General features: G+C 41.9%; 1 protein-coding gene across 1 annotated transcript in view; it reads left to right on the forward strand.

Moving 5' to 3' along the window:
- The first annotated feature begins 7140 nt into the window (after nucleotides 1-7140).
- The window catches only part of LOC119251499 (uncharacterized), a 31917-nt gene continuing 12848 nt past the window's right edge, over nucleotides 7141-26209 (forward strand). The window contains exons 1-7 of the mRNA XM_054698160.1: nucleotides 7141-7392; nucleotides 11709-11738; nucleotides 13094-13286; nucleotides 15048-15175; nucleotides 21956-22156; nucleotides 22858-22979; nucleotides 24569-24797. Coding sequence (XP_054554135.1) covers nucleotides 7141-7392; nucleotides 11709-11738; nucleotides 13094-13286; nucleotides 15048-15175; nucleotides 21956-22156; nucleotides 22858-22979; nucleotides 24569-24797 — 1155 coding nt within the window. The remainder of the gene's footprint in view (nucleotides 7393-11708; nucleotides 11739-13093; nucleotides 13287-15047; nucleotides 15176-21955; nucleotides 22157-22857; nucleotides 22980-24568; nucleotides 24798-26209) is intronic.

Genomic DNA, 26209 nt, shown 5'->3' on the forward strand with positions numbered 1-26209 from the left:
TCTGGAACCACACAGGGCCATGCAGAACTGCAGCAGAAGAGCACTGAAGGCCTAGGAGCTCCTCACCCCAAATTCTCTTTCAATAGGAACTGTCAAAATTCAGCTTCCATCATGAAGTATATGCTTTGCTATGGTTTTAAAAGATAATGGAAGCTCATTTTACTTTGGGATGAAGATCTTGTGTTCTGTACTAAGGAACTATAGTGCACACATCACCTCCCAAGGCGGGGTTTCCAGTCCTATGACTATGGGATGTTTACACAGAAATACACTGATGAGCACACTTACCCAGAACAAATGGGCTCATTCCACTTACTGGCAGGAAGGGAAACCACTTGCCGATACCCAATTGGACATCTTTCTCTCTCACCTACTCTTCCTAATGTCTCTGTCCAAAATTTTCTTTCTTACTGCTGTCGTAGACTGGTAATCTATATTTAGAGTCTTGGGGACTGTAACTGCTAAGATTAGAATTGGCTGTTGGTAATGGAAAAATGCAATATAACATAGCATAAAAGGCAATAGAAATTTCTCTTTTCCCCTCATATTTACATCCAGTGGTAGGAAGAACAGGGATGCTGTGGCCATTTGTTCAATGCTATCTTCAGGGACCTGAGTTCTTATAGTTCCAACAAATGTGACCGCCTTACCTGGTCTAGCTGTCATGTTCATGTCCTAACATACAGGTGGAGACTCAGGTAGGGAAGCTGCCACTTCAGAGAAATTGCTGGAAACTGCCACATGGCATTTTCACTTTCATTCCACTGGCTAGAACTTGTAGCATACACAGCTGTAAGTCACACTTACAAACATCATCTTCATCTGGGCAGCCATATATCACAATAAAGACTCAATAAAGACTATGGGAAAAAAGGAAAATGAATATTGGGGAACAGTCAACAATTTCTGGAGACTTGAAATTCTAAGAACCAATGAATAGAATACAAGTAACTCAAAGAGAAATGTTCCAACCTAAGCCATTGCCACTCAGTGTTTTTGTGGGATCAGTGCCACATGTCTTGTGAGAATGGGGTGTGTGCCCAGGGACAGGCAGAGAAGGCAACTGAGAAAGGGGCTGTCCAGAGGATATTACCAGTATCAACAAAATGGGGCCACATCAAGAAAGATGACTGTGGAGATAAGCTACAAATTCTGTGATATCTCCTGAATACTGTACCCCACCGCCAGGGCAGCTCTGACATGAGCTGGGCACTTAATAATGCTGTTCACTGAGTTTTATATCCACCCTGTATTTCATCATCACAGAAACTTAACATTTTCCATTATCATACCGTTTAACAAATGTGAAATCAGGCTTGAGACTTTAAGTCACTAAATCATAACTCTAAAACACAGAAAGAGAGTTTTCAGCCAATGATCTTTCTCAGCCTGGAACAAGAGTAAATTAGAGAGACTCATGGTTCCAAATATAGAAATTCTTGAAAAATGTGCATATCAACTTTTCAGAAAATGAATCATGTAAAAGGTGGGGAGTTGCGGTGGCTGGCATTGAAAAGTTGTAAGACTTTCATCAAGCAAAGATTAAATAAGAGTAAAAACATTGACCCCTAATTTATTTTTGAAATCCAGATTTCCTATGTCAAGTTGAAATGAATCAAGGTGATGTTCTATTTATGCATCTAAATATACCTTTAGTCATGAGGTGTAATGTTGTGATGACCCACCTGTGATTTTGTTAATAATAGTGCAAATGTTTATGTAATTCAACTAATGCTACTTTTTTTTGATAGAATGAAAATATGAGGGAAGATGACCTTTCAATGGAACGAAATGAGAATGACTTAGCACAAATAAGTCTCAGCCAATGTGCTGATGTGCCTGTCAAGCAGAAACAAAAGAAAAGGTAAAATAAATCATTTTATTGGTGACTCCAGGAAAGAGATTAAACACTGTGGAGAAAATTCAGTGGTTGATTAATATGTTGGTTACATATTAACTCAAAAATATTTGACACTGAGAAGAAAGCAAGATTGTTAAAGCAGATCAAACAACTAAATTAATGTTTCACCCCAGGACTTGGGTTTTAGCAAGAATGATTGCTAAGAGAATTCTCATTTTATATTTACACATATAGGTTAATTATTTTCCCTCCAAAGCATTTTTAAAAAGTAATTATTGCAATATTCCCTGAAGCTAAGTAAAATGACTTCAGTTTAGTATATGTGAATTTTCTGTACCCCTTGGAGATGAAAGGCATTTATTCTATTTTTCCTTCCTCTGAAGGTACAGCTACACAATGACCCTACAACTGCTGGGTTTGGATGATGGGACTGGGTCCAGGGATGGGGATTCTGTCCTGATGAGAGGGTCCTACTTGTCCTTTCTGTATCTGCGTCACCTGCGAATCAGGGAGCTCCAGGTACGTGGAGCGCCAGGAATGCTGGATTCAGGCATCTGAAAATGTTTGGTTGGGTAGGAAGGAGCTTTTATGCTATTTTAGTAACAACACGTGTGTAACTTTGCTCTTTGTTCTGATTTTTCCATGAAATCAGTGCCCTTCTGGGGTGGTGTGTTCTTTTTTTCAGCAATGGGGTTGAACTGTCAACCTCCAGAAGCCCACTAAGTTTTACTCCATAGGGTGGGACTGACAAGGAGCAGGGTCCTGATCCTGTTCCTTCTTTGTTTCAGCGCATCTGCTTAGGAATGCTGAACTATTTCAGATCCGTTGAGAGAACGCTGACCATCAACACTGCGGGTCTTACCTTGGTTGCTGGCAACCTGGTCTCCACCGTGGAAGAGAGTTCCAGGGTAAATTTGGCAAAAGGAGGAGTAGGCACCTTGCAAGGCTTAGGAGCTCACCTCTACGTCCATGGGACACCTGCTGAGCAAAAGGTGAGGTATTTGGCTAGAATTTTTTTATTACTTGAGTGGTGTCTCCTGAGCCACCACCTCCTGCTTAGCACCTGGAATGCTTAACAGTAACAAGATGGAGTTTCTTGGGGAAATGGCTTTTTAAAAAGGTTTCACTTAGAGCAGGAATATAGGGGAACCCAATAAGACATCAGTGTAAGAGATGTAGGGGCAGGAATGACACAGGGCAGGTTTTCTGATCCAGCAAACCGGGTAAAGGGGGAGTCCTGGAGCCCTCAGTGGGTTTTGCAGGCTTTTATTGGGATTTACCAGGTACATGCCAGCAAGTCTTCACTCTATCTGGGCTCTCTGGCATTCTCTCTCTCTCTAGGCTTCTGTTCTGCTTCTCTGCTTCTCAGCTTCTACTGTTTCTCTTCTCTCGGCTTCTGCTCTCTTGGCTTCTGCTGGCGTCCCCGTGACGCCGCCCTTAAAAGCCCAGTCTTAGCCCAGGTGAATCCCATATACCTATGCCCACACCCTACTCCAGGTGCCCGCCATCAGGCATGCATTCAGGACCGCAAGGATCCATCATCTATCCTAATGGCGGGAGGGCAGAAAAGCCTGATACTTTTACCTTACCCCACAAAGAATAGTAACAGTACAAAACACAACAAAGCAAAAACAGACAGTTATAAAGCAGAGACATACTGCAGGGGGAAGAGGAGGGAGAGGGACCACAAGGCGAGAGGGAAGAGCACAGGTGCATTGGTGAAGGAAACTCTGGGGACTACACCTGAGGGGGTGGGGGGAAGCAAATATTGTTTAAAAATGAACAATGATGTAAAAAATATAAATAAATAAAAAAATAAATAAAACATTCAAAAAATTAAAAAAATAAAAATTGTGGTGACAAAGGAAGTGGCTTTTTAAACACAATAAAATGCAGTCCACTTGAGAGCAGGACACTCTGACAGCAGCCCTGATGGCCATAGTAGGAGAAAGGTGTGTCAGCTACGGGTTTGTTGAGCACGAGGGACCCTTTTTGTAATTCTAAGCCCAGCGTAACATATCCTTATAGAGAAGCCCAATGCCAAGGCTCTCCTTGACATTGCTAGAGGTAACTTTTTGCCTCTTTCCTATTCTCCGATCTACAAATGAGAAAAATAGTAAAAGATAATAAAGGTAAAAATAATGAAGATAAAAAATTGAGCTGAAAAATAAAAAATCTTTTATTCCTCCCAAAACCTGCTTGACCCTGGGTGATTTTGATAGCTCTTAAAAGTATTTTCTATAGTTTATGTAATTTCAATCCTGTATAACACAAGGTCATTAAATCCTTTTCATTAGGAGTAAAGTTAAAAATGCCTATATTTTCTTGGAATATCATAGACATGCTTACCATATTTCTCTCTCAATCTCCAGAGAGTTTGTTCCTGAAGATACCATTTAATATGTTATATCTTCTTAAAAGATAGTAGATTGACAAATGTGAAAAATAAAAGCCCTCTACCTACACAACAAGTTGTATTCTAAGCTTGCATGACCCCCCCAACTTACACTTGTCATGTCTCGAAGCTTGAAATCTTGCTGTTAGTCACCAGTGAGTCCACAGCATCTGCTGAGTCTGGGGCAGCACTGACCAATAGAAAGACATACCAGCCACAGAGATTATTTAGAAGAGTCTAATAGCCATAATTTTAAATGGACAAGGAAATATGTGAAACTAATTTTGATAATAGACGTTATTTCAAGTTAGTATCATTTAGTGTAATTATTATCATTTTACCATGGAATCAATGTAAAGAACTCATTGGTGAGATATTTTATATATTACATATATATATATATTTATACTAAGTCTTCAGAATCGGGTGTGCACCTTCTGTCTTGCACAACACACCTCAGACAAGGGGCATCTCAGGTGCTCAAAAGCCACATTTCAAGCACTCAATAGCACATGTGTTTAGAGGCTATTGTATTGAACAGTTCAGCCCCAGATGTTGAAAAATCTTTTCTTGTTTTTCTCATCCAGTCACCTAGAAACCAATCTTCACTCAGTATCTAGGAGACCCTTCTCTTTTTGGTCTCCCTCCCTGATAAGCAACCCCCACGAGTGAGTCCCTTCACCACACAAGAATTCCAGTGCAACAGACAAAAACTTCCCCTCCCTCTCTGCCCTCCTCCCTTGACCCTACCTCCAGGTCAGTCCAGTCCAGTCATTTTGTGTCTCAGTGGAGTTAGACCGGGGGATTAAGTACTTTTGAAACAGACACACCTGTAAAATAAACATCTTTCTCCTGTCTGCCTTATAACACAGCTGTGGTGTATTGTTTGCTAATAGATTAAAAAAAAAAAAAATCTTTCCTGCCAATGAACTCTCTCCCATTTTGTTTGTTCCAGGGAAGAGGTGGGAGGTAGAGTGAAGTGGGGAGAGGGGAGATGATTCTTATCCAGTCCTGACTGTAGGAAGAGCTGCTCAGGGGTAACACGATATTCTCTCCTATGTGCTCCTAAATGACAGGAATAGCAGCACCTGTGAAGCTACCAGCAGCTAATACTTTAGTGTGAGAAACTCCAAGAAGTGGCCGTCTGTTGTGGCATTCAAATTATTATAATTATTATGTATTTTTAATATAATTTAATGGCAACAATATTCCCAGACCAAAAACAAAAACCTACCAACTCATACCAAATAGGAGCCTCCTACTTTCAGATAGCAGGGGAAGCTGGGCCAGAAAAGGAGAGCACCTAACGCCAGCAAGGACACTTTGCAACTTTATGAGCCAATTTAAGGCAAGTGGCAGAGTGAAAAGAGGCCCAGAATACCAGGGCACAGGCTGTTCCCAGCCACTGGACGGTGAGTGTTTGACTTCAGGCCCCAAGACCTGATACCCCAGGTGTGTGCTAGACCTCATATGCAACTGGCAGAGGCTGTGGTGGACAAGTGGTAGGAGATGAGCCTGCAGAGAAAAGTGGGTCAGACTGTGGAGGGCTGTTTACATGGGTTGTGGGACTAACTCCAAGATTGATGGGAATGAGAGAATCTTATATAGGAAAATGGTTCTCCCCATAACTTTGTAAATTTCCCAAAGATCATGCTTTAAATCTCTCATGACTTCCCTGTTTCTCATAAGATAAAGTCCAGTCTTCATGGTGAAGTTTACAAGACTGGGCACAATCTTGTTCTTGCCAACCTCATGACCTCACCTTCCCCCTACTGTCCTTATGCCTCCATTTGTACAGAGCTGAGTGTGGCCCTCCTCTAAATGAGAAGAGCTATTCATGCCCCTGGGTCTTGTACATACTGGCTCTTCCATCCCTCACCTCCTCTTCCTTGGTAAATGCCTACTCTAGCAAGGATCCATTCAAGTACTACCACTCTGGGGAGCCTTCCTTATGTCTCTATGTGGCACTGACTGCTTCTCCCCATCACTCATCGACCTCCATTGCAGCACTCAGCTCACTGCCATGCCAGACTGTTGGCTTGTCTACACCCACAGGCTGTGAGCCTGTCATTCATTCATTCATTCACTCATTCATTCCATAAATCTTCTCACCAATAAATATGTCAGGCACTGTTCTAGACACAAGGGATGCTGCAATAAATAAAACTGGCACAAATCCCTGCAATCATAGGACTATTTAGTGGAAAAAGACACTTAACAAGTGACATGTATAATGTCAGATGGTGTGGCACCAAAGCTTCCTGAGATTTTCTAGCTCCTTCAGGTGCGTGGGGCCACAGTGAGTGCCCACTTTGGCTAGTGGATTGAGAGCAGAAGTGACATGTAGCACTTCCAGTTCAAAGCATTTTAGAGCAGGTCCTTGACCTCTCCAGCTTTCTTCTGCTGCAGCCAGTGGAAGTGATGCTGAGTCACAAGATTGAAACTTCCTGTATTCCTGGATCTCTGCTGGAAGATAGCTGTCTTAGAAAGCAACTAGTCTGTAGGGTGAGGAAGGGATTTTAAGTGCAAGCTTTGGGAATGTTTATCACAGAATAACTCAGCCTTTGGGGATTCACAGATGGGTAGGTAGAGAAAACTTAAGAAGGCAAGGGGAGTAGAGAGGAAGTGCGGTGCTATATGGGGTCATCGAGGAACGCCTCACTGGGACAGTACTATTTGAGAAAAGACCTAAAGCAATAAGGAAGCAAACCATGTGATGATGGGAACAGAGAGCCAGGCGAGGGTAAAGTCAATGTGAAGGCCTGAGGCAGCACCGAGTCTGCAGGAGCAGCAAGTAGCTCAGTGCAGCTGGAGTGAATGAGGAAAAGTGAGCTTATAAAGATTGGTGGGTGGGGTGCACGGAAGATTCAAGGGCCAGAGCTTGATGACCAACATTGGTTATGGGAGCAACAACGAAACAAAGCACATGCTTCTGGAAGTTCCAGGTGCCTGGCATAAAGGGGCTTACATGCTGCAGATGCACAACAAATCTTACTGTGCTGAGATTACTCACAGCGTCTCCTACAAGAACCGCAAAGCCGCTGAGGAGAGAGCAGCCCATCTGGCCGTCAGAGTCACCCATCCCCATGCCAGGCTGTGCAGCCAAGAAAATATACCATATTGTGTTAGTAAAGCCGTAAAACTGCAAAATAAATAAGTAATTAAAAGTTATATTAACAAGTCATGACAGAAACCAGTAGAAGGAAGGAATGAATTATGGGCCACCAATTTTCCTGTAGTTAGTATGCTCATAGTTATCTTGGCATCAGTTAATTTGCAGACTTAAAAACATATGAATCATACCAAGGATCTGATTATTTCTTATCCAAACAGGTAATTATTGCCTTCCCCTTCCTGCCACTCCTCTAAGCATAATATTGAAAAATCAACTCTCTACACCACAAAAACTTTAGAAGGAGGGTCTCCCACATGGCATGGAAGGAATTAAAATAAAAAGGAAATGACCCTGCATGAAGGAATTTGGCCATCTTGTCTTCAAATTTCATCTCTTATGAGATGAGGAGTTCATTTCCCTGAGAGAGGGAAAGAGGAGGAATATGTATGTGTATCAAGGACTTGAACAATGGGGTATGACTGGGGAGAGTGGGAAGAAAGACTCTTTAAATAGATGACAGCTGATGGATGGTGAACAGACACATGGCGGTGGGTGTGGTGTGATAGGTAGAGTTGCTGAGGTGAAAAATGGTACACCCCAAACCTATACAGTGTTGTAAACTAAACTTAATTCAATAAAAAAAATACAAGGATGCTAGCGTTACAGTCAATAGCTTGACATTGCCCACTTTACATCAGCTTCAGAACTCAATCCAGTAGTCATTTTTTTTAAAGATTTATTTATTTTATTTATGCATACAAGGACCTGGATACAGGCCAGATATGTGGGCAGGTGAGAGGATTCACCAGAGACAGAGCAGGGACCAGAACAGGTAGCATGACTGAAAAATACTGCTTAGGGGAGCAGCAGGCAAGACAGGAGAGGTCTGCCTCACCATGTGGGTATCTCTGTGGCCGGCGGGGATCAAACTGGCACTACAGAGGCTTTGGGCAGCTTCACAGCACTGTGCTCAACCACCTGTGCTACCAGGGAGGCCCCTTCAGTAGTCATTTTTTTAGTCTTATAAAATCCCTCTCCCACTAGGACATTGAGAAAGGTCTTTTCTAGCAAAGTAGCAAAGCATACCACATCAAGTTGTCCTTTTTTCCTCAAAAGAGAGCTCCTTTGGCTTAATAGGTGGTAGACTTTGGGAACACCTAAGGAAGTTCTTAATTATTAAAAAGTTTTGTGCTTTAAAGAACAGCAAAAAAGGAAAGCAAACCAATCATCTTCTAGATTAATGCTAACTGTGAAATGTTCATTTGATGGAATATTATGGACCATAGCTACTATTTAGATGGATTCACTTTTACTTTTCAGAAGATTTCTAAATTTCTCTTGAATAATTAGGAATCTGTCATTGAATGGGCAATTCACGAAAGAAGAGATTCTTCAGGAATATTAGGTCTGTCATCCTCTAGTGTATTTCTATCAACACATAAAAATGAAGCATAGAACCTTAGAACTGAGAGCACTGCTCCTCCAACTTTCTGACTTTGACTGTCAGCCATCCGAGATTATAATCTGCTGTTGCATTGACAACACTGCACTGACAAATGGAAGTCATGGAGCAAGCTGTACAACGCAGGATGCTGCTGAAAGAGCAAGATCCTGGCCTTTTTATTCTCAGAATAATCATACAGCATCAGTTGTGTGGGGAGGGAGGACAAAAAGAAAAGGGAGGGGTGAAACTAGATAATGTGCTTTGCCCGCCAGGCAAAGTGAGTTTGCCCCCCAGGCATTTCTCATCTACTTGATGACTCAGTATTGAGATTGAGATCAATCCCTAGATCTCCAGCCATGGTTTCAATCTTATCAATGTATTCCACTGATCAGCTTTTGGGGTCCCTTGTCATACATCAGTCAATGCCCCCCAGGCATTCCTGGTCATACCTCACGATACATAGCCCTTCCCAAGGTGATCAAGCTTTCTGCTCTTGATTGATTGAAAGGCACCTTGTAGAGTTGGACTCCTATAAGTGATTGACCCAACAGTTCTGACCTTGTATAGGAATGCAGAACTGTAGGTAACAAAAGGATGGCTGAACAGGCCTCTTAGGATTAGCAGGATCTGCCATGTTTGTGAAGTTTCCAGAGAAGCTTATATAGTCCTACAATAGGTAGCACCACATATGAAAACCAACTGACTGGTCTTTTGAGAGCCAAGACACAATAATTGCTTAAAATTTACAGATAAATGGATTCTACTGAACAATTATCTACTTAACTTAGCAAATTTTATAAGAATGAATAGATGGGGGATAAAAGATTGGGAGCCATTAGTTCCATAATTTAATTGTCTCATGGATAACAAGAAAATTATATTTTACATAATGTAAAAACTAATTGTCTCCCTCCAAAGAAATGTTAATAGCAGAGATGTGCCATGTAAAATATATAAATTTATATTAAAAAAGAGTAAGATTGTTTTGTCCTCTAAGAACTGCTGTTTATCCTGGATACGATCACCCCTTTCAAGGGTGCATGTATTGGGCTGTAATGACATTAGATAAGAAGATTCTTATCTTCTTATGAGGGTAAAACACAGTATTTCTGACTGGTATATGTTAAAAATACAGGTAGGCATCATAAAACTATAGACTAAAGGAAATCTGTATGTAAAACTAACCACACAAATAAATGAAAAACAGTGACCTCAGGATGTGCCTGAAAAGAGACACTAGAGGGCCTCCCCAGTGGCACAGCGGGTTGAGTGCAGCACTGTGAAACTGTCTGCAGCCTCTGCAGCGTGAGTTCAATTCCCAGCTGGCCAGGGAGATTCCCACATGATGAGACAGACCTCTCCTGCCTTGCCCGCTGCTCCCCTCAGCAGTGTGCTTTGGTCCTTCTGCCTGTTCTGCTCCCTGCTCTGTCTGGTGAATTCTCACACCCTCCCGTGCCTCTGGCCTATACCCCAGTGCTTGTATAAATAAATCTTTAAAAGAGAGAGAGAGAGAGAGAGAGAGAGAGACAGGAGTTATACAGAGGCCAGGGACAGCTCCCTAGAACAGTGACTAATGAGCTGAGGTAGGAAGACAAGAAGTTTCAACTAGGCAAAGGGGGATGGATAGCCTGTCCGAAGGAACTGTGGCCGGTGGGAACACAGCATACACAAGAAACCAAAATGCCTGAGTGGCTGGAAAGTGATGCAAGTGAAACTTCCCATTGTTTCTTAATGTTGACACTATTAGCATTTGAGCCTGATAATTCTTTGCTGTGAGAGGATGTCCGGTGCATACAGGATATCTGGCTGTATCCCAGATCTTTACTCACTAGATACCAAGTTGTGACACCTCCACCTGAGTTGTGACAACCAGAAGTTCCTCCACACATGGCTAATGACCTTGGGGTGGAGGGAGGGCAAAATAACTTGTGGTTGAGAACTAGAGAGAGAGAAACAGGACCCAGACCTTCTAGGTCATCTTAAAGGTGTTTTTCTTTATTCTGTGAGCAAAGGGAAGCCTTTAAGGATATTATTAAAGGAAAGGAGGAAGGACATAATCAAAACCCAGCATTATTAAAGATCCTCTGTCAGCAGGGAGTAGCATAGAGGGAAGGAAAAGCCCAGGCCAGCGGGCATGCAGAAAAACCAGACAAAGGTTACACCAGTTTAGAAGCTCCTACACTAGTACTAGTGAAAGATAATAGTAACAGCTCGAACTAGGGTGGCGGGTGGTGAAGATAGAAAAGTGGGTGGACTTGAGAGATAGGAATTAAAGTCAACAGGACCTCATGATGACTGGACATGTAGGGTGAAGCAGATAGAGACACCCAGACACCCGGAATGAATCATGCTAGGGGAAGCGGAGGGGGTGGAGCTATTTATGAAGGCCTAGATTTGTGGGGGGATCACACAATTTGATCTCGTTAAAGTTAAGGGGTCTTTGAGAGTCCCAGAAAAAGATGCCAAATAGGTAATTGCACATGTGAGTCTGGAGTCCTAGAAGGCCTGGATTAGAGATATAAATTGGGGAGCAAAGTATCTAATGATAATCTCTGCTGTGAACATGTACTAAAGAAGAGGTATATGGAGAAAATATGAGGCCCTAGGCCTGGTGCTTGAGCATGACCACCAGCTGTTGAGGACAAGGAGAATGTGCAGTCCCAAGCAGGCCAGGGGAAAGGGTGAGGCCATGGGGCAGGGCTACCCTGTCAGCTGCTGCTGAGAGAGGTTGGAATGTGACTGATGAAGGTCTGCGGGATGTGGAGAGAAGTTCATTGTTGGTCTTAATGAAAGTGGCTTGGGTGGCTTGATGGAGATGCGAGCCAAATAGAAACGGCTGAGGAGTGCAAGGTGAGGAAATGGAAACCATGAGTACAGATAACATCTTGGGAAGTTGGACACGGGGAAGCAGGAGAAATGTAAGGTGGAACCTGGGGGAAGCATGAGGATGATTTAAAATGAGAGGGATGTCAGCATGTCTCCCTGTCAGGTGGGAAATATCTGGTTGAAAGGAGTTAGCGCTCCAAGGAGAAGGGTTGCTTCAGAGGTAGTGGGGATGAATCCAAAGCAAGGGAGGAAACGACCTTAGAGAAGGGGAGGGAATTGTCCCCTAGAGCTCAGGAGGCTTGGGGGGGCGTGAGTGTGGTGGGTTTAGTGTGTGTGAATGGAAGAGTGAGGGGCTTCTGCTGAGGCTGGGCATGGGAGCACTGAATTACGAGGCTTATGAAGGGTGGGAAGTTTAAAAGTATGAGAATTTAGTATTAGAATTTTGATTCTCAGAATGCAATGGGTTCTTGGTCCTCCAAAAAAATAAAATTATGATTGGAATATTTGAATGCTTGTATTGGTTTCCTTGGGCTGCCACACAAAGCACCACAAAGCAGGTAGCTCACAACTGGGAGAAAGATTTGGTCTTCCACAGCTCTGGATGCCTTACCTCAAGCTGCCAGGAGGACCAGGATCTCTCTGGCCAGCCTTTCTTGCCTTCTCAAGCTCGTGGTAGTCACCAACAAACCTCAGTGTTCCTTGGTATTCCTTGGTTTATAGATGCACCACTCCAACCTCTGCCTTGTCTTCAGCTGGCCTCCCCTGTGTATCTGTCTCCAAATGTTCCTCTTTAATGAGGACACCAGTTATTGGATAGGGTCCACCCTACTTCTGTCTGCCCTCATCTTGTCTTGAATAAATCCACAAAGACTGTTTCCAAATAAGGTCATGTTCACAGGTTTTAGGTGGACGTGAATTTTTGGGGAACACCATTCTACCCAGAATGTTACTAAGACATGAGATCAAAGCAAAAAATCTTTTGACACTAACATTCATAGTTCTTGTGCCTGGTGTGCTGTGTCACACACTTCCCACACTGTGTGATGTCTCCAACCCCCGTGTTGGAGACTATGAGAAGAAGGAGGCTAGGAGTGGCTGCGTGGCGTTCCCAGGCTACATCTCGCACAGCCAGGACCTGACCGCAGGCACTCTCGCTCCAGCCTCCACTGTTAATACTGTTGTGTTGCCTGCCTCTATCCAGGTAATTCTGAGTTAATCAGAAAAACAAACCTTCATCAGTCAGTCATTTACCTCAGGAACAATCCTTTCCTGCCAACATTCCTTGTTAATATCTTTTTCTCTACATACAGCTTTTTATACATTCAGGATGTCTCCAGCTCCGTGCTGACAGCCCACTGCGTGGGAGCGGAAGCCTGCTGTTTGGTCCATTTGGGCTGCAAAATATAGCTCTCCCTTTTCCGGTAACTTCAGGGCTTGGCTTTCTTTCCCCAGGTCCACAGTGTGCAATTCATGGAGTTCTCAGAAGTGGAGAATCAGGACGACTACTATAGCACAGGAGCTGGCTGCATCCACACCCAGGACCAGCAGGGGCTGCATGTCATGTATGATGAAGCCTTGCGTGATCTGGAGGAACTAGAGGCAGAGCTGCTGCTCGTGGCCAGCCACTACATTGAGAAAGAGAAAGGTCAGAGGTCAGCTTGTTAAAAACTTACCAAACAGACCAAAAAAACACGAAGGGCTCCATTTAATAACCTCCCCCCAGAACATAAATGTGTATCTGAATGTACCAGAAAGTTCAATAAGCACTTACACCTCCCAACACATATCTACTTCAGAAAAGATACAGTTCTGTTTCCAGCTTAAATCCCCCTTCTCTTGGCAACTGTGACGTCCATCCCAGAGCTGTGCTATAATTTAGGCTCACTGCCCAGGCACATTTCTGCATCAGGCAGAAATATAAGGGGTTGTGGTGCAGGGTCCCAGGGGAAGCAAAACAAGTGAGGGAAATGGATGGCTATTTTTCTAAGTGACAAAAAAACCTGATTGACTTTGGGAAACTGCAGTTAGAAGCACAGATATTCCTGGGTTGCTAACAGAAAAGCACCAGGATGCAAGAAGATCTGGCTAGAGAAATGCTAGAGAAGCCCCAAAGGGAGAAATCATTACTCACGGTAATCAAATAACCAAGAATGTTTATTCTCTCTTCCTTTTGGCATTGGTCAAATTTATCCCATTTTAGAAATAGGTGAGGTAAGGCTATTCCTTTTGGAAATATATGACATGAGTATTATATTTAGAAAGAGGTTAGAGTTTCTGAATATACTGCAGCACCTAAAGGGAAATTTAGCAATTGTGTTGTTTTGTAATATATGTAGACTGTAAGTAAGGATAATTCATTTTCATATTGTTACAACACATTGCTTGAAGAATGTTTGACAATTAGCATTTCACATCCTAGACAAAATTAATCAGAATATCAGGTTGACCTCTTTGTCCTCTCTGCTATAGACCATTGGGACGGGGATCGTGAAATGCAGTAATGGCAGCTGACATTCCAGGGCAGTTAATTTCAGCTCGTAATGCTTATCTTTACTGGTTATCCTAAACATTAATATATCATTTATGTTGATATTAATTTATGTTACCATGCTATCATTTCCAGCTGCTAAGAACGTAATTTGATTGAAATACTCACTAATCATTTACACACATGAGCATCACTCAACTATAGCAGCTCTATAGTCACCTGTTGTGAAATGATTTCCCAACTGCAGCTAGAGAAATTCCAGATCAAAGACTTCCTCATGTTCACTACCTATCATGTTTGTGACAATTACTGAACTCAAACTTTAGCACTGAAAATCTCTTACTTTTTAATATTTCACTCTGAAAGAAACCCCTTAGGGATTTTAAGCATTAATAATGTTGATAGTGAAAGCTAACATTAATATAGTGAGAAAATATTTTAGCTGAATGACAATGATTACTTTCAATTCTTAAGTTAGTAATTAACACAATTAAGGAATATCTCTGAAACTTTCCTGAAAATGTTTAATTTGGCTAGCATCAGTTGAAATAGCAGGTCAAACTGGGTTTGCTGTTAAACCACTAAGGGCCTGTTTTTAGAGGAGAAATATATGTCTTGCATTTAAATTATAGGATTGAGGACATTTTGGTAAAGTTTTCAAGTTCACTGAATTTTGGTTATATTTCTAAAATTAGTCTTTAAAAGTTAGAAGAAAAAAACAAAAAACCTTGTTGACACATTTGAACTTAGGACCTATTTGCCCATGGGTCTTTGGCTGATCCTTAGGAATGAATCCCAGTGACCAATTCAGTAATTTCCTCCCTGAGATGGAGCTGACAGTGCCAGGGTCACATTTCTAATGGGAACAGTTTCTTAGAGAGCCCCATCTCTGATTGTTCCCATCCCCTTCTCCCGCAGGTCACAAAGAGGGCAGCGAGTCAAACACTGGCCTGGATTGGGGATGGGCCCATGCGGGTGTGGACAGGTTTGCTGTGCTGTATGACTTGTGGACTTGGGAAGCAGCTCTTCTAGAAAACAAGCGCCAGGTATTTTTGCCTAGAAAACAAAACACTTATCAAACATTCTTATAAAATCTTGTATTGTTTTCCTTAACCCAGTGGATCAGTTATGGTGACTCACAATAAAGTGAATAATTATTTTATTTAAACAATCTCAATTAGTTGTAAGGATGTAAGTAATAAATTTTATTTATTTTTTTTTTTAGTTAGAAAAAATAAAATGTGAAGGATACCTTCTCTTAGATGCATACTTTATTAGGACAAGCCTCACATGTGACTTTGTGGCATGAGTGCCACAGATAGGTGGGTGAAAGCAGTTGAGCAAGGAATACTCACAGCAGCCAGTTACAAGGTAAGGCTACAACAGTGAAACAGCGTGTTACTAAATCATCACCATATCACTGATGATTCACTTCTCAGTAGAAACAAAATGGCGCAGTTGTACTGCTCTTCACTTAGGTCCTTAACATGGGTGAGTCATGCTTCTGATAGACACCCACTGTTGCAAGGTGATTCATCAAACACTGAAGATTTACCCTGTACAGGTACTATTCCAAACAGTATGGATATAGAGATAAACAAGGGAAGATGATTTCCAGCTTTAAGTCTATAAAAGTTGATCCAATCTCTAAGTAAAAATTATAACCCAGTGGCTAACAGTTTTCAACTGAGGGAACCCCAGTAGAGGAATCCTTTGCCCCGAGGAGGGCTGTCAGAGTAAAGGAGATGTCGGCAAGTCTTCCCGGAGGAATAGCCATTTAACCTTGATACTGAAGATGAGGAAGATGTTGCCTGGCAGAAAAAGAAAGATTCTTAAGCAGAGAAAACAGCATTAGCAATGTCAAAGAGGCATGATATGGGAACTGTGAGCTGGGAAAATGGCAAGAAGACTTTATGGCAGGAATGAAAGGCAGGATGGGAAGCAATGTGATCCTATGGTCTGGGTGCAGCCTCTGACGGGCCTGCTGACCCCTGCTATGTTTAGAATTAGTCTGACTGGCAAGACAAGCCATGATGAATTTCAGTGGGGAGAAATATGATCATAGCTTTGTCTTATACAGCTGTTGGGGTGTCAGTGGAGAGAATAGACAGGAATGGAAAGCTCCTCGAGAAAGGAAGTTCATGGGGGGGGGGGGCGGAGAGTTAGGCAGGGACCTAAACTAAACACATAATAGAATAGGAAGCAAACTTGAGAACATTTTGCACAAGTGAAAAATGGCAAGATTTGAAGACTGACTGGTTTAGTGAGGGAATAAGATTGGAATTAAAATGACCTCCTCTGCATCTGGGAGGAGGCTGTTAGCCAAAACAATGCAAAGGGAGGGGCAGATAGGAAGGAAGATAATACTGAGTCTAGGACATAAGGCATTTGAGTGGTTTGCTAAAACATAGCTGTGAATGATTTGTGGGGGCCTTGGGTTTGAGGAGCAGGTATGAGCTGAGGTATGAGTGAAGAAGTTGAACCACAGTAATGAGTCAAAAAAAACTAGGAAACACCAGAGATGTCTGAAATGTGACCCTTGTGACACTTTAAGGAGAGGGTCATGGAGCAAGAGCCCACGAGAGTAGCCAAACAGACTGAAGGAAAAAAGAGTACGGAATAGTGTTATGAAAGTCAACAGAAAAAAGCATTTTAAGTAGGAGTTTAATTAGTGTGGCGTGCAGCGGAACCCCAGGAAAGATGTCTCCTGAAGACCAGGCTGTGGGGTCAGCCTGGATTCTCTCAGAGGGTAGGTGTGGAAGCCAGGTTACAGTGCACTGTAATGTGATGAGAAGATAGGGAAGTAGAAATGTTTTCTTTGAATTGTTTTTCTAGTAGAACAGATGGTTCACCGTTTCATCTCCGGTCTACTATGGAGATGTAGGTCACCCAATTTTTTTAAAAATAACTGACTGGTTTAAAATGTGCAAGCCCTGGTTCTGGAGACTGCCTTTTTTAAGAGTAAGCTGGTCTCTAGCGAGTTTGCATCTGCAATCTTTTTTTTTTTAAAGATTTATTTATTTATACATGTAAGAGCTGGGATGTATGCCAGAGGCGTGGGAGTGTGTGAGAGGACCCACCAGAGACAGAGTGGGGAGCAGAACAGGCAGATCTACTGAAACACACTGCTGAGGGGAGCAGTGGGCGAGACTAGAGAGATCTGCTGTGCCATGTGTCACCTCCCTGGCTGGCCAGGGAATCGAACTCATGCTGCAGTGGCTGGCAATAGCTTGATAGCGCTGTCTTTAACCCCTGCACCAGCAGGGAGTTTCCTGCATCTGCAATCTTGATCTGCTAATGAGAACTTAACTTTGATAAATTGAGTAAATGAGAGATTTAGACTCATGGTGTAGTAACTGGAAACGTATTAAATGGAATCTTTTATTCTGTAATTCTGTATTAGACAGAATCCCTAAACATGGGCAAGACCTGAATTTAAAATAGTCCCCCTGTTCTGTGCTCTCCCTCCCCCATTTCCCCTTTCAGTGTTTCTAGTTTCTTCTGGGGGCCCTGGTAGGATTCAATGGCAAGAGAAGAATAAAGAGAGGGAGCGTACTGGAAAACAAACCAATTTCAGCACACTTTAGCCTGGGGTTCATCGTGGGCTAATTCTTCTTTGGGTAAATGAAATGCTTTTAACTTAAACATTATCATTAAAAATCCCCCTCCTTTCTACCCTGAGAATAAATTTCCTACAGAAAATTATCCATCTGTGCCCAAATTGTAACATGTGGTCTTCTTAATCACGATTCTGTCAAATGAACTAGATTTTTATCTCCAGTATAATAGGTTTCCCCAGTACTGACTCTACTGCCTACTTTCCTCAGCTGTTTTCAGATTGTTAAATATATTGGAATCCCTAGAGTTACGAATCAGGTTCTCTTAAATCCTTAAAGTAATCATATTGCATATAAATGCTCATGTGTTTAGAGCTGGTGAGAATTTAGATGATCAAGGAACTCAGAGAAGAGAGGCTTCAACTGTACCAACTTTTGAGACACTGCTTAATTCTCCCACAGCCTCCAGGGAATGCTGATTCCGGGTAATTTGAATCAGTGTTTGGAGCACTAAAAAGATTTTCATGTTCTTCCTTTGAAAAGTAGAGGGATTTTGCTTTGAAAGTTTTCCCAACTTCTGCAACAAGTTGTATCTTGCACTTTCAATGGACCTAAAATACTTTTTGAAGACGGTTTTTTAAATCTACAAAACAGTAAAGTTTGAAGTAAAAATAATATAAGCAAAATGAGATTTGAGATGATTCATTTTGACTATTTTTCTAATTTCTCCAATATTGGATGCCTACCATCATTGTGTACTGCATACTATTTTGCCAGAGAGCTGGCTCTTGACACACACAGGTGACATTTGACAGGCTGGGAAGACTTCTTAGACAAATACCAGCCCAGAGTTTAAATGGAAATGGGCCAGTTAGCAAACAGATAATAAATAGAACCCGTGAGGTGGAAATATCACGGGCCTACCCCTGTTGGGAAAGAATTCATAAAAAAATTATGCAAGGGTCCTTCTGAGAGCTTCCCGAGGTTGACACCAAAGCTTGAAAATGCCTTATCAATTTTTTAAAAAGAGCGACCCTTCCCTTCTCAACAGCTAAGGTTGTCAAGTAAAAGATTACTGTATTTGTAACATACTTATACTAGAAAAGCATTCTTTGTTTATCAGATACTCAAGTTTAACTAGATGGCCTGTATTTTTATTTGTTATATCTAGCAACCATATCAACAACAAAAGTAAGCATTGCACTATAATTGAGCATCAGCCTCTGCAACCTAGTGTCCCCAGAATGCAGTCACTAGCAAACAGCCTCCCCTCAAACTTCCCCTGCCAATCATCAAACAACTGGGCTCTTTGTACAAAAACCAGGTCAAGGCAATATAAATACTATGCACTAGCTCCTGCACCTGCTCTGGCCCAGCCCAAAAGGTTCAAGTTAGTCCAGAAAGAATTAGGGAACTAATTGTTCTGTCCTAATCTTCCCCAAGGCTATTGAATGACACTGTTCTTAGCACATCTGGTCAGTCATTCCATTTTTCTTTGTTTTCTGCTGTTTAATAGATTGTTATTCTATAGTCGAGCTCTGTGGATGGAACTAGGTAATTTAATTCACCCTAATTATTTCATTCCCCCCTTTCATTTAAAGGCAAGGGGATCTCCACCTTCCTTTGTGTCACTCAATATGAGCTTTTAACCTGTGGAGTATGTTCTGTGTCCTCAGTTTTTAGGTATTTGGGGGGTGTTTTAATTTCAGGCTGAGGTTGACCAAAGATTCCCTAGGCCAATGTAACCCAAATGGCACCCTGCAAAACTGTATGCTGCCTGCAGTGCCCCAGGCTGTCCCTCCTTGAGCATTAGCATTGAAGCCCTCTAACATTGACTGGACTTGTATTAATAAAGCAGTGTTTGATTCTTGGTCTGTTATTGATTCTGCAATGGTTTGCTCTCTTGGGAGCCTCAGAAGCCAGGACTGACAGGAGCCAGGAAATTCCTTAGTTTAGAAGAGTACTGACATCCCCATCTCAAGTCACCAGGAAGACTAACACCCCAGGAAACAAAGCTTTTAATGCATCTCAAGTGCACTAGGCTGTTGGACTGGCAGAAATTGCACCCCAACAAGTGTCCCCCCTGCGAAACAAAGTCACACAGGCCAAGCCTATGTGTCTGTGTTTTTTTCCATGTGGCTTCAGTAGGAGCTGAGACTTTTTAGAAGAGTGGCATTTCCATAAGAGAGGTAGTCCAAAAAAAAAAAAACACAACTGGGGAGGGGCCTGGTGAGCTAAAACTCTGAAGATGTGTTGAGAGAGGAGAATTCTTTCAGTTGTGAGACATGGAATTAAAAATGTTGCACTGCTGGTAGGAGTGCAAACTGGCCCAACCACTATGGAAAGTTGTGTGGAGATTCCTCAACCTACTAAAGATAGAGTTTCCATATGATCCAGCAATTCCACTCCTAGGTATTTACCCAAAGGACTCAGAAACATTAATTCCAAAGGGCACCTGCACCCCTATGTTTATAGCAGCACTATTTACAATAGCTAAGCTTTGGAAACAACCCAAATGCCCAAAAATAGATGACTGGATCAAGAAGATGTGGTACATATATACCATGGAATATTACTCAGCAATCAAAAAAGATAAACACATGCAATTTGCAGCAACATGGATGGAGCTGGAAGGGATCATGCTCAGCGAAATAAGCCAGAAAGAAAAATAAAAATGCTGGATGGTCTCACTCATAACAGGAATCTAGAAAACCTATATAAGGGACCAGGAAAAAGAATAACTATAAGAAGGAAAAAATCAAAATCAACAAACAACTATAAACCAGAAACGCACTATGGAGGGAGGCGGGGAAAGAAGGGTTTGGGGTCAAAATAAAGGGGGTGCAATTGTATGGGGAATATAAAAATAAATAAATTTTTAAAATAAAATAAAAATGTTCAGAAGCTTCCATACAGAGCTGATTTGTCCACTAGGCAATATAATCTCCTATCTAGGATATAAAAGATTTTCAGGAATCAAATGCTTGAGTTCTGAAAACAACAATAAAAAAAAAAAACCCAAAACTTCAAAATATAAAAAGGACATACAAAATAAATATGTATAATTGCTTAATTAAGTATCTGTAAAATGCAACAACTTTAACTGAGCACTTATATTTTGTTACTTTTGAAAGCAAGTTATAGATCAAAATTTTTCATTTCATAGGGATTCCCAAGTATACATTAATTAATTGTGTTGCTCAGAGCCAAATGATGTGAAATGCAAAATTATAAATATCATTTCATATTTTTACAGCAAAGGATTTGATTGGGATGTGAGCACATTTTAATATATTTATTCTATGGTGGCACAGGTCTTCAAAAGTAAGAGTACCTAAGGCCTATAAAACAACCCTTCAACAGTAATTACAAGGTTCAGAACTACTTACTTCTGTTGCCTTTAGGTTCCTCCTTGGGATTCTAGCCCAGTGAACTCTGAAGAGCTTTTTCTGATTGGCAATATGCTAATTATATACAAATAGAATATACACAGGCAGCACAAACTCCCTAAGCTGACAGACAAATGTAAAAGTAAAATAAAAAATATCTCTTTTAAATTCCCACACTGAGAACCCACTTAGTATCTGAAAAGTTATTTTAGATTTTAGAAAGGACTGAATGCCACTCAGAGGCTTACTCCATGCCTTTGAGAGTTCCATGTGCCAGGCCCTTTCTAGTGGCGTCTGGTCTGCGATGAATGCCTTTGTATTTAGGGATCATTTTCACCCCCAACCTTCCATTCGACCACCACCACCCCCATCATTTCTATATAGATGAAATCTGGGTGAACTATATAAGAGAATTGTCAGAAAAGGGCCTGTGGATGTAGAAGAAGGGAGGTCACCTGCCTGCCTTTGGGGAGAGAGTAAATGGGGTAGAGGGAATGAGTCTGTGGGACTAGTGTTGTAGATATGTATGTTCAGTGAAATGACTGTGAATGCGTGGGCTCCTCGGAGTTGATAATTATTAGATACTATAATTATGTAACCCCCTTTTATTTGTGGAAATAGTAGGACAGAGGCAAAATCAACTCTTCTTCCCTAGGCCTCCCTCTGCTGTGGGTGTGCTGATGGCTCTGGGTTGCATTGGTGCTGCCACTGCCCACCCCAGACTGGTACCTAGAGGTTCAGAGCTGTCTCTCTCTCCCCAATGCCAGCAGCTTTCCAAAGCATGGAGCAGGGCGAGGGTGAAGGGGTCGGGAGCACTCACCTCTCTTCGCTGGGCCTTGTGCTGTCTCTGCCCTTACCTGAGTCTCAACCTTACTTGCAGCTTCTTGACAGTTATTTTGAAGCCTATCAGCATGTGCTGGACCCCGAGGAGAGGTTTGCCTTAGCACAGGTCATCACTGACATCATGCACAGGCGCCCCAGGTTTGAGCTCAGCCACCCGTATTTCACCAAGTCCTACCAAGATGAGTGCGCCTGTCTGAGGCTCCACTGGCAGCTGGTGCGGGGCATCCTCAACCAGCAGGTGGGTACAGCTTGATCTAATGGCATTACATGTGAGGAGAGGCTAGAAAACACGGGCCAGAACTGAAAATTGTGGGTCCAGAACCTGGGTTTTCTAGGGCAGCATGTACAGCATGTTTGTCTATAAGCTCATTTGCACTGTTGAATTCCAATCATGCCCACAGTTTTAATTGGAGGTTTTCAACCCTAATTACATCTAATGATCTGCAAAGAATGGACAACCTGTTTTCATAGTATAATAGAGTTTATCAGTAGTGGAAAAACGACTAAATAGATCTCTTTTCAAGATGTCCATGCATAAAATTATATATTTTAACGTTGTGGTTATTTTTAGGACACAGAAGGAAATGTCACAGTGTTTGACCTCCAGGGTACAGGTAGTGGCAGGAAGTAAGCAGAATATAAACGTTGTTGCCTGTTTGGAATTGTTTCCTTGTAGTCAGTTATCTGACAGAAGAAGTTTTCTCCTGTCTGGAGATTGTCTGAAATTGGTTGCCTTGGGGAGCTTGTCTGACCCATGGCTGCAGCTGAGACAGCAGCATGTCTCTGTGCGAGAGGATCCTCAAAATCATGTCTGGGTGAAAATTACTTAAGTAATGAAGAAACACAAAAGACTGATGTTCTTCTCATGCCAAGGGTCACAACTCACAGCCATGGGAAAGTTTAACTTTTCTAATTTTAACTTTTATGCTACATTTCTAGATAGAAAATCAGCGGGAGTATGTCCAGAGGCTTTGGCAGGAAGACCGTTCAGATGATAGCAATAAATTTGGACTTCCACTTAACATCATTTGCAAGCAACTTATTTCCATAAACAATAGCTGGTAAGTTGATGTTGTCTTTAGACATTTCACATTTAATCTTCTAGATAAATTGAAGTCATTGTGTTAAACCTAAATACTATTCTACAAAGTTCCTCTCAAGCATTTGGGGAGATGAGAGAAATAGGTATGAAAGCCAGAGGAGGGTTTACTTTGTAAATAATAAAGAATAGGAGGCTAGAATTTAAACCCACGGTAGTGGGTGCAAAATCTTCATTCTTGTGAAAAGTCCAAAAAATAAATAAAAACCTTTTGAAATGCTGGCACAGGATTTATCCCAAGGGGCCACACAACATGACACTTTAAGGAGCAGATTAAATATCCTGAGAGCACCCAGAGAGAGTACATGCTTTATGTCACCCCTTGCCATGTATTATGACTCCCCCATTCCTTTCCAACCTCCGAAGAGAGCAGGAACCTGCAAGGGAGCACAAGCTCTGGGACAGTGTGAATGGCCCATGAGCACAACCTCTCTACTGCCTTCAGCTGGGTAGAGAGATTGTCTAGCTCCTTTCAACATCCAGAAAATATTTGTCGAGCATCTTCACGTCTGTATGTCCCGGGAGGTGTGCTGCGAGCAGGGCACACAGATGGAGCATCAGAGGCATAGATCCCGCTCCTGGGAAGGGCCCTGTCCGGCAGTGCAAGGAGTTGTTCAGCAAAAAGTTGCCACAACAGGCCATGGTATCATCTTGGGAACTGGCAGAATGTCTTGGGATTTCACAGCTGAGATTCTAACCTCTCTTTTGAGAAAGCATCTGGGAGTTCCAGGAACAATGCTGATTTTCCTCAGACCTTTCTCAGGACTCATTTCTTCACTGTTGTAAACTTGAGACACCAGCTGTGTGTACAGCTCACTATGGCAAGACTCTCCTGCCAGGAAATCGGTTTTGGCAGAACAAGCTAGGACTATATGGATACTAAGGCTTGCCAGAATAGTCTCAAAAGCAAATGTTATTTACTTGATGAGATTCCTTTCTAGCCTTAGGGTTATATTTCTTACCACTGGGTAGGTTTAAGAAGTATGTATGGTAAGTTGTATGTAGTTCCAGAAAGTCCCTTGACTTGTGCTGTATCCTCACCGAAAAGCATTTTAGAAAATAAAACATCCTTAGGGCAAATAGAAATGATTTCGGCAGTTGTGTACAAAATTTTAAAATTGTCTTTTTCTATCAACCTTTTTTGGGGAGAAAGGGGATAAAAACTCAAGTGAAAAAAGCAGAAGCTAACCATGAAAATTATTTGTTTAATATTCAGTCACTTTTAAATTATTTTGTTTTCAAATATTTGACTGGAATGTTGACAGGTTTGCCATATGCAGTCTGAGAGCCCTGTTCTTACTCAGTTTTTAGAATATACTCCTCTGTCTTCCAAATTTAAAGAAGTGTTAATTAAAGCAAAGAACGTGTTATTTAACATAATGGGGCTTCCTTATAGCCTCTGAGGTCCCTTCACACTCCTGGTCTTTTATAATGTCCTGGATTATAGGAACTATTTACTTTGTCTTTAAAATCATAAAATTTAAAGATTTTTGAAAACAGGTTAAGTCCTTCCTTGTGTAAAATTGTCACTAACTGTTCCTCTTCTTTAAGCCCAGCCTTGAAAAACATTTATCTGCTGGAGTTCCACCCTTCCCTGGGTCTAGCTTCACTCATCCCCAGAACCCTTGAACACCTCCTCCGGGAGGCCCGCTGTGCCTGCAGACCCACATCAGCCAGTGGCCTCACCCTGCTGGAGAGACGCATCCTTAGGTTGGCCCTGGACGTGTGGCTGACCCCTGCCAAGCCCGAGTCTGCGTACAGTGCACAGCTTCAGAAAGATGTAGGTTCTCTGTAGGGTAGGTGGGTCCTTGGCAAAGAGAATGTTTCTTTCCAGATGTTACTACTTAGCTATGTTTTTCTGTTTGGCTCTCTTCCCCAATTTGACCAGAGACAGATCATAGATCTAAACCTTGCCAACATTTTCATGTGGGTTTTTTTTTTCCAATTTCAAAGTTTCTAGAAATATATATAGGTATGGGGTAAATGTTTTCTAGTTAATTATTTACATCTTGGCAATATATATATTTTTAATCAAAAATTATTTACTCCCTTTACACGAAGACTCCTTAAAATTTATTCTATTTTCCGAAGCTGAGATCTGGTAGAGGAGAGAGAGTACTGAGTGAGGGGTCAGGGGCCTGGTCTCAAGTTCAGTGCTGCCATTAATTTGCTGTGATTCTAAGCAAGTCAGTCAGCCTCTCTGAGCTTCACTTCCCTATTTTGTAAGATTGTATTTGTGTATTTGGGGTGGAAGTGTGCTCAGTGATCCCTATCACCCCTTCTAGCTCTAATGCTTCATAGTTGGACCCATGGGCTGATGATTTACAGGTGTATGTGGTTGGATTTTAATTTGCTTCCCTTTCTGTTAAGGCATTCATAGCTGACCCTTACTCTGACTGGGTGCATGCTGTGTGAAAGGGACTTTCAAGGGCCTCAACTGCCAGGAATGTCAGTTTCACAAGTGTACCTCAGCCTTCTATCCTCTCCTTCTCAAACTAAAATTTTGTTTTATTTTAAATTGATCAAAATAATATAAGGCAGGGCCTCCCCGGTGGCGCAGCGGTTGAGCGCTGGGTTGCGAAGCTGCCCGCAGCCTCTGCAGCGCCGGTTCGATCCCCGGATGCTCCCCGGCCACCGGGCGAGGGTCCCACATGGCGCGCAGACCTCTCCTGCCGCCTGCTGCTCCCCTCAGCAGTGTATCATCAGTTGCCTGTTCTGTTCCCTGTTCTGGCTCTGGTGAATTCTCTCACCCTCCCGCGCTTCTGACTGTACCCAGTGCTTGTATAAATAAATAAATAAATCTCTAGAAAAAAAAAAAAATTCCTTTAAAAAAAAAAAATATATAAGGCAGAATTTTAGCAAACCAGGAATGCAAAAAATTACCTTGAATATATCCATTCAAATGCATTCAGTCATTATTTTTTGAATTCAAGTGCTCTTCATACTCCTGTTTTATATAGTTATCGTCATATCCTTTTATACTGTTACTTCTGTTAATATCTGATCATATACTTTCCCATATTGTTAACTAGTTTTCATACTCACTTTTAAGATCACATCGTTTTCTTAAACGGTGAATCAAAATCATTTAATAATTTCCTTATTGATAGACACTCAAGTCATTTCCAATTTTCAATACTGTTAGACAGGCTATAAAATATATCTCCATGCTTACAGATTTTTCATATATTG

This window comes from Talpa occidentalis, unplaced genomic scaffold, assembly GCF_014898055.3.
Source record: "Talpa occidentalis isolate TD23 unplaced genomic scaffold, MPIMG_talOcc4v2.1 talOcc4.2, whole genome shotgun sequence".
NCBI lineage: Eukaryota > Metazoa > Chordata > Mammalia > Eulipotyphla > Talpidae > Talpa > Talpa occidentalis.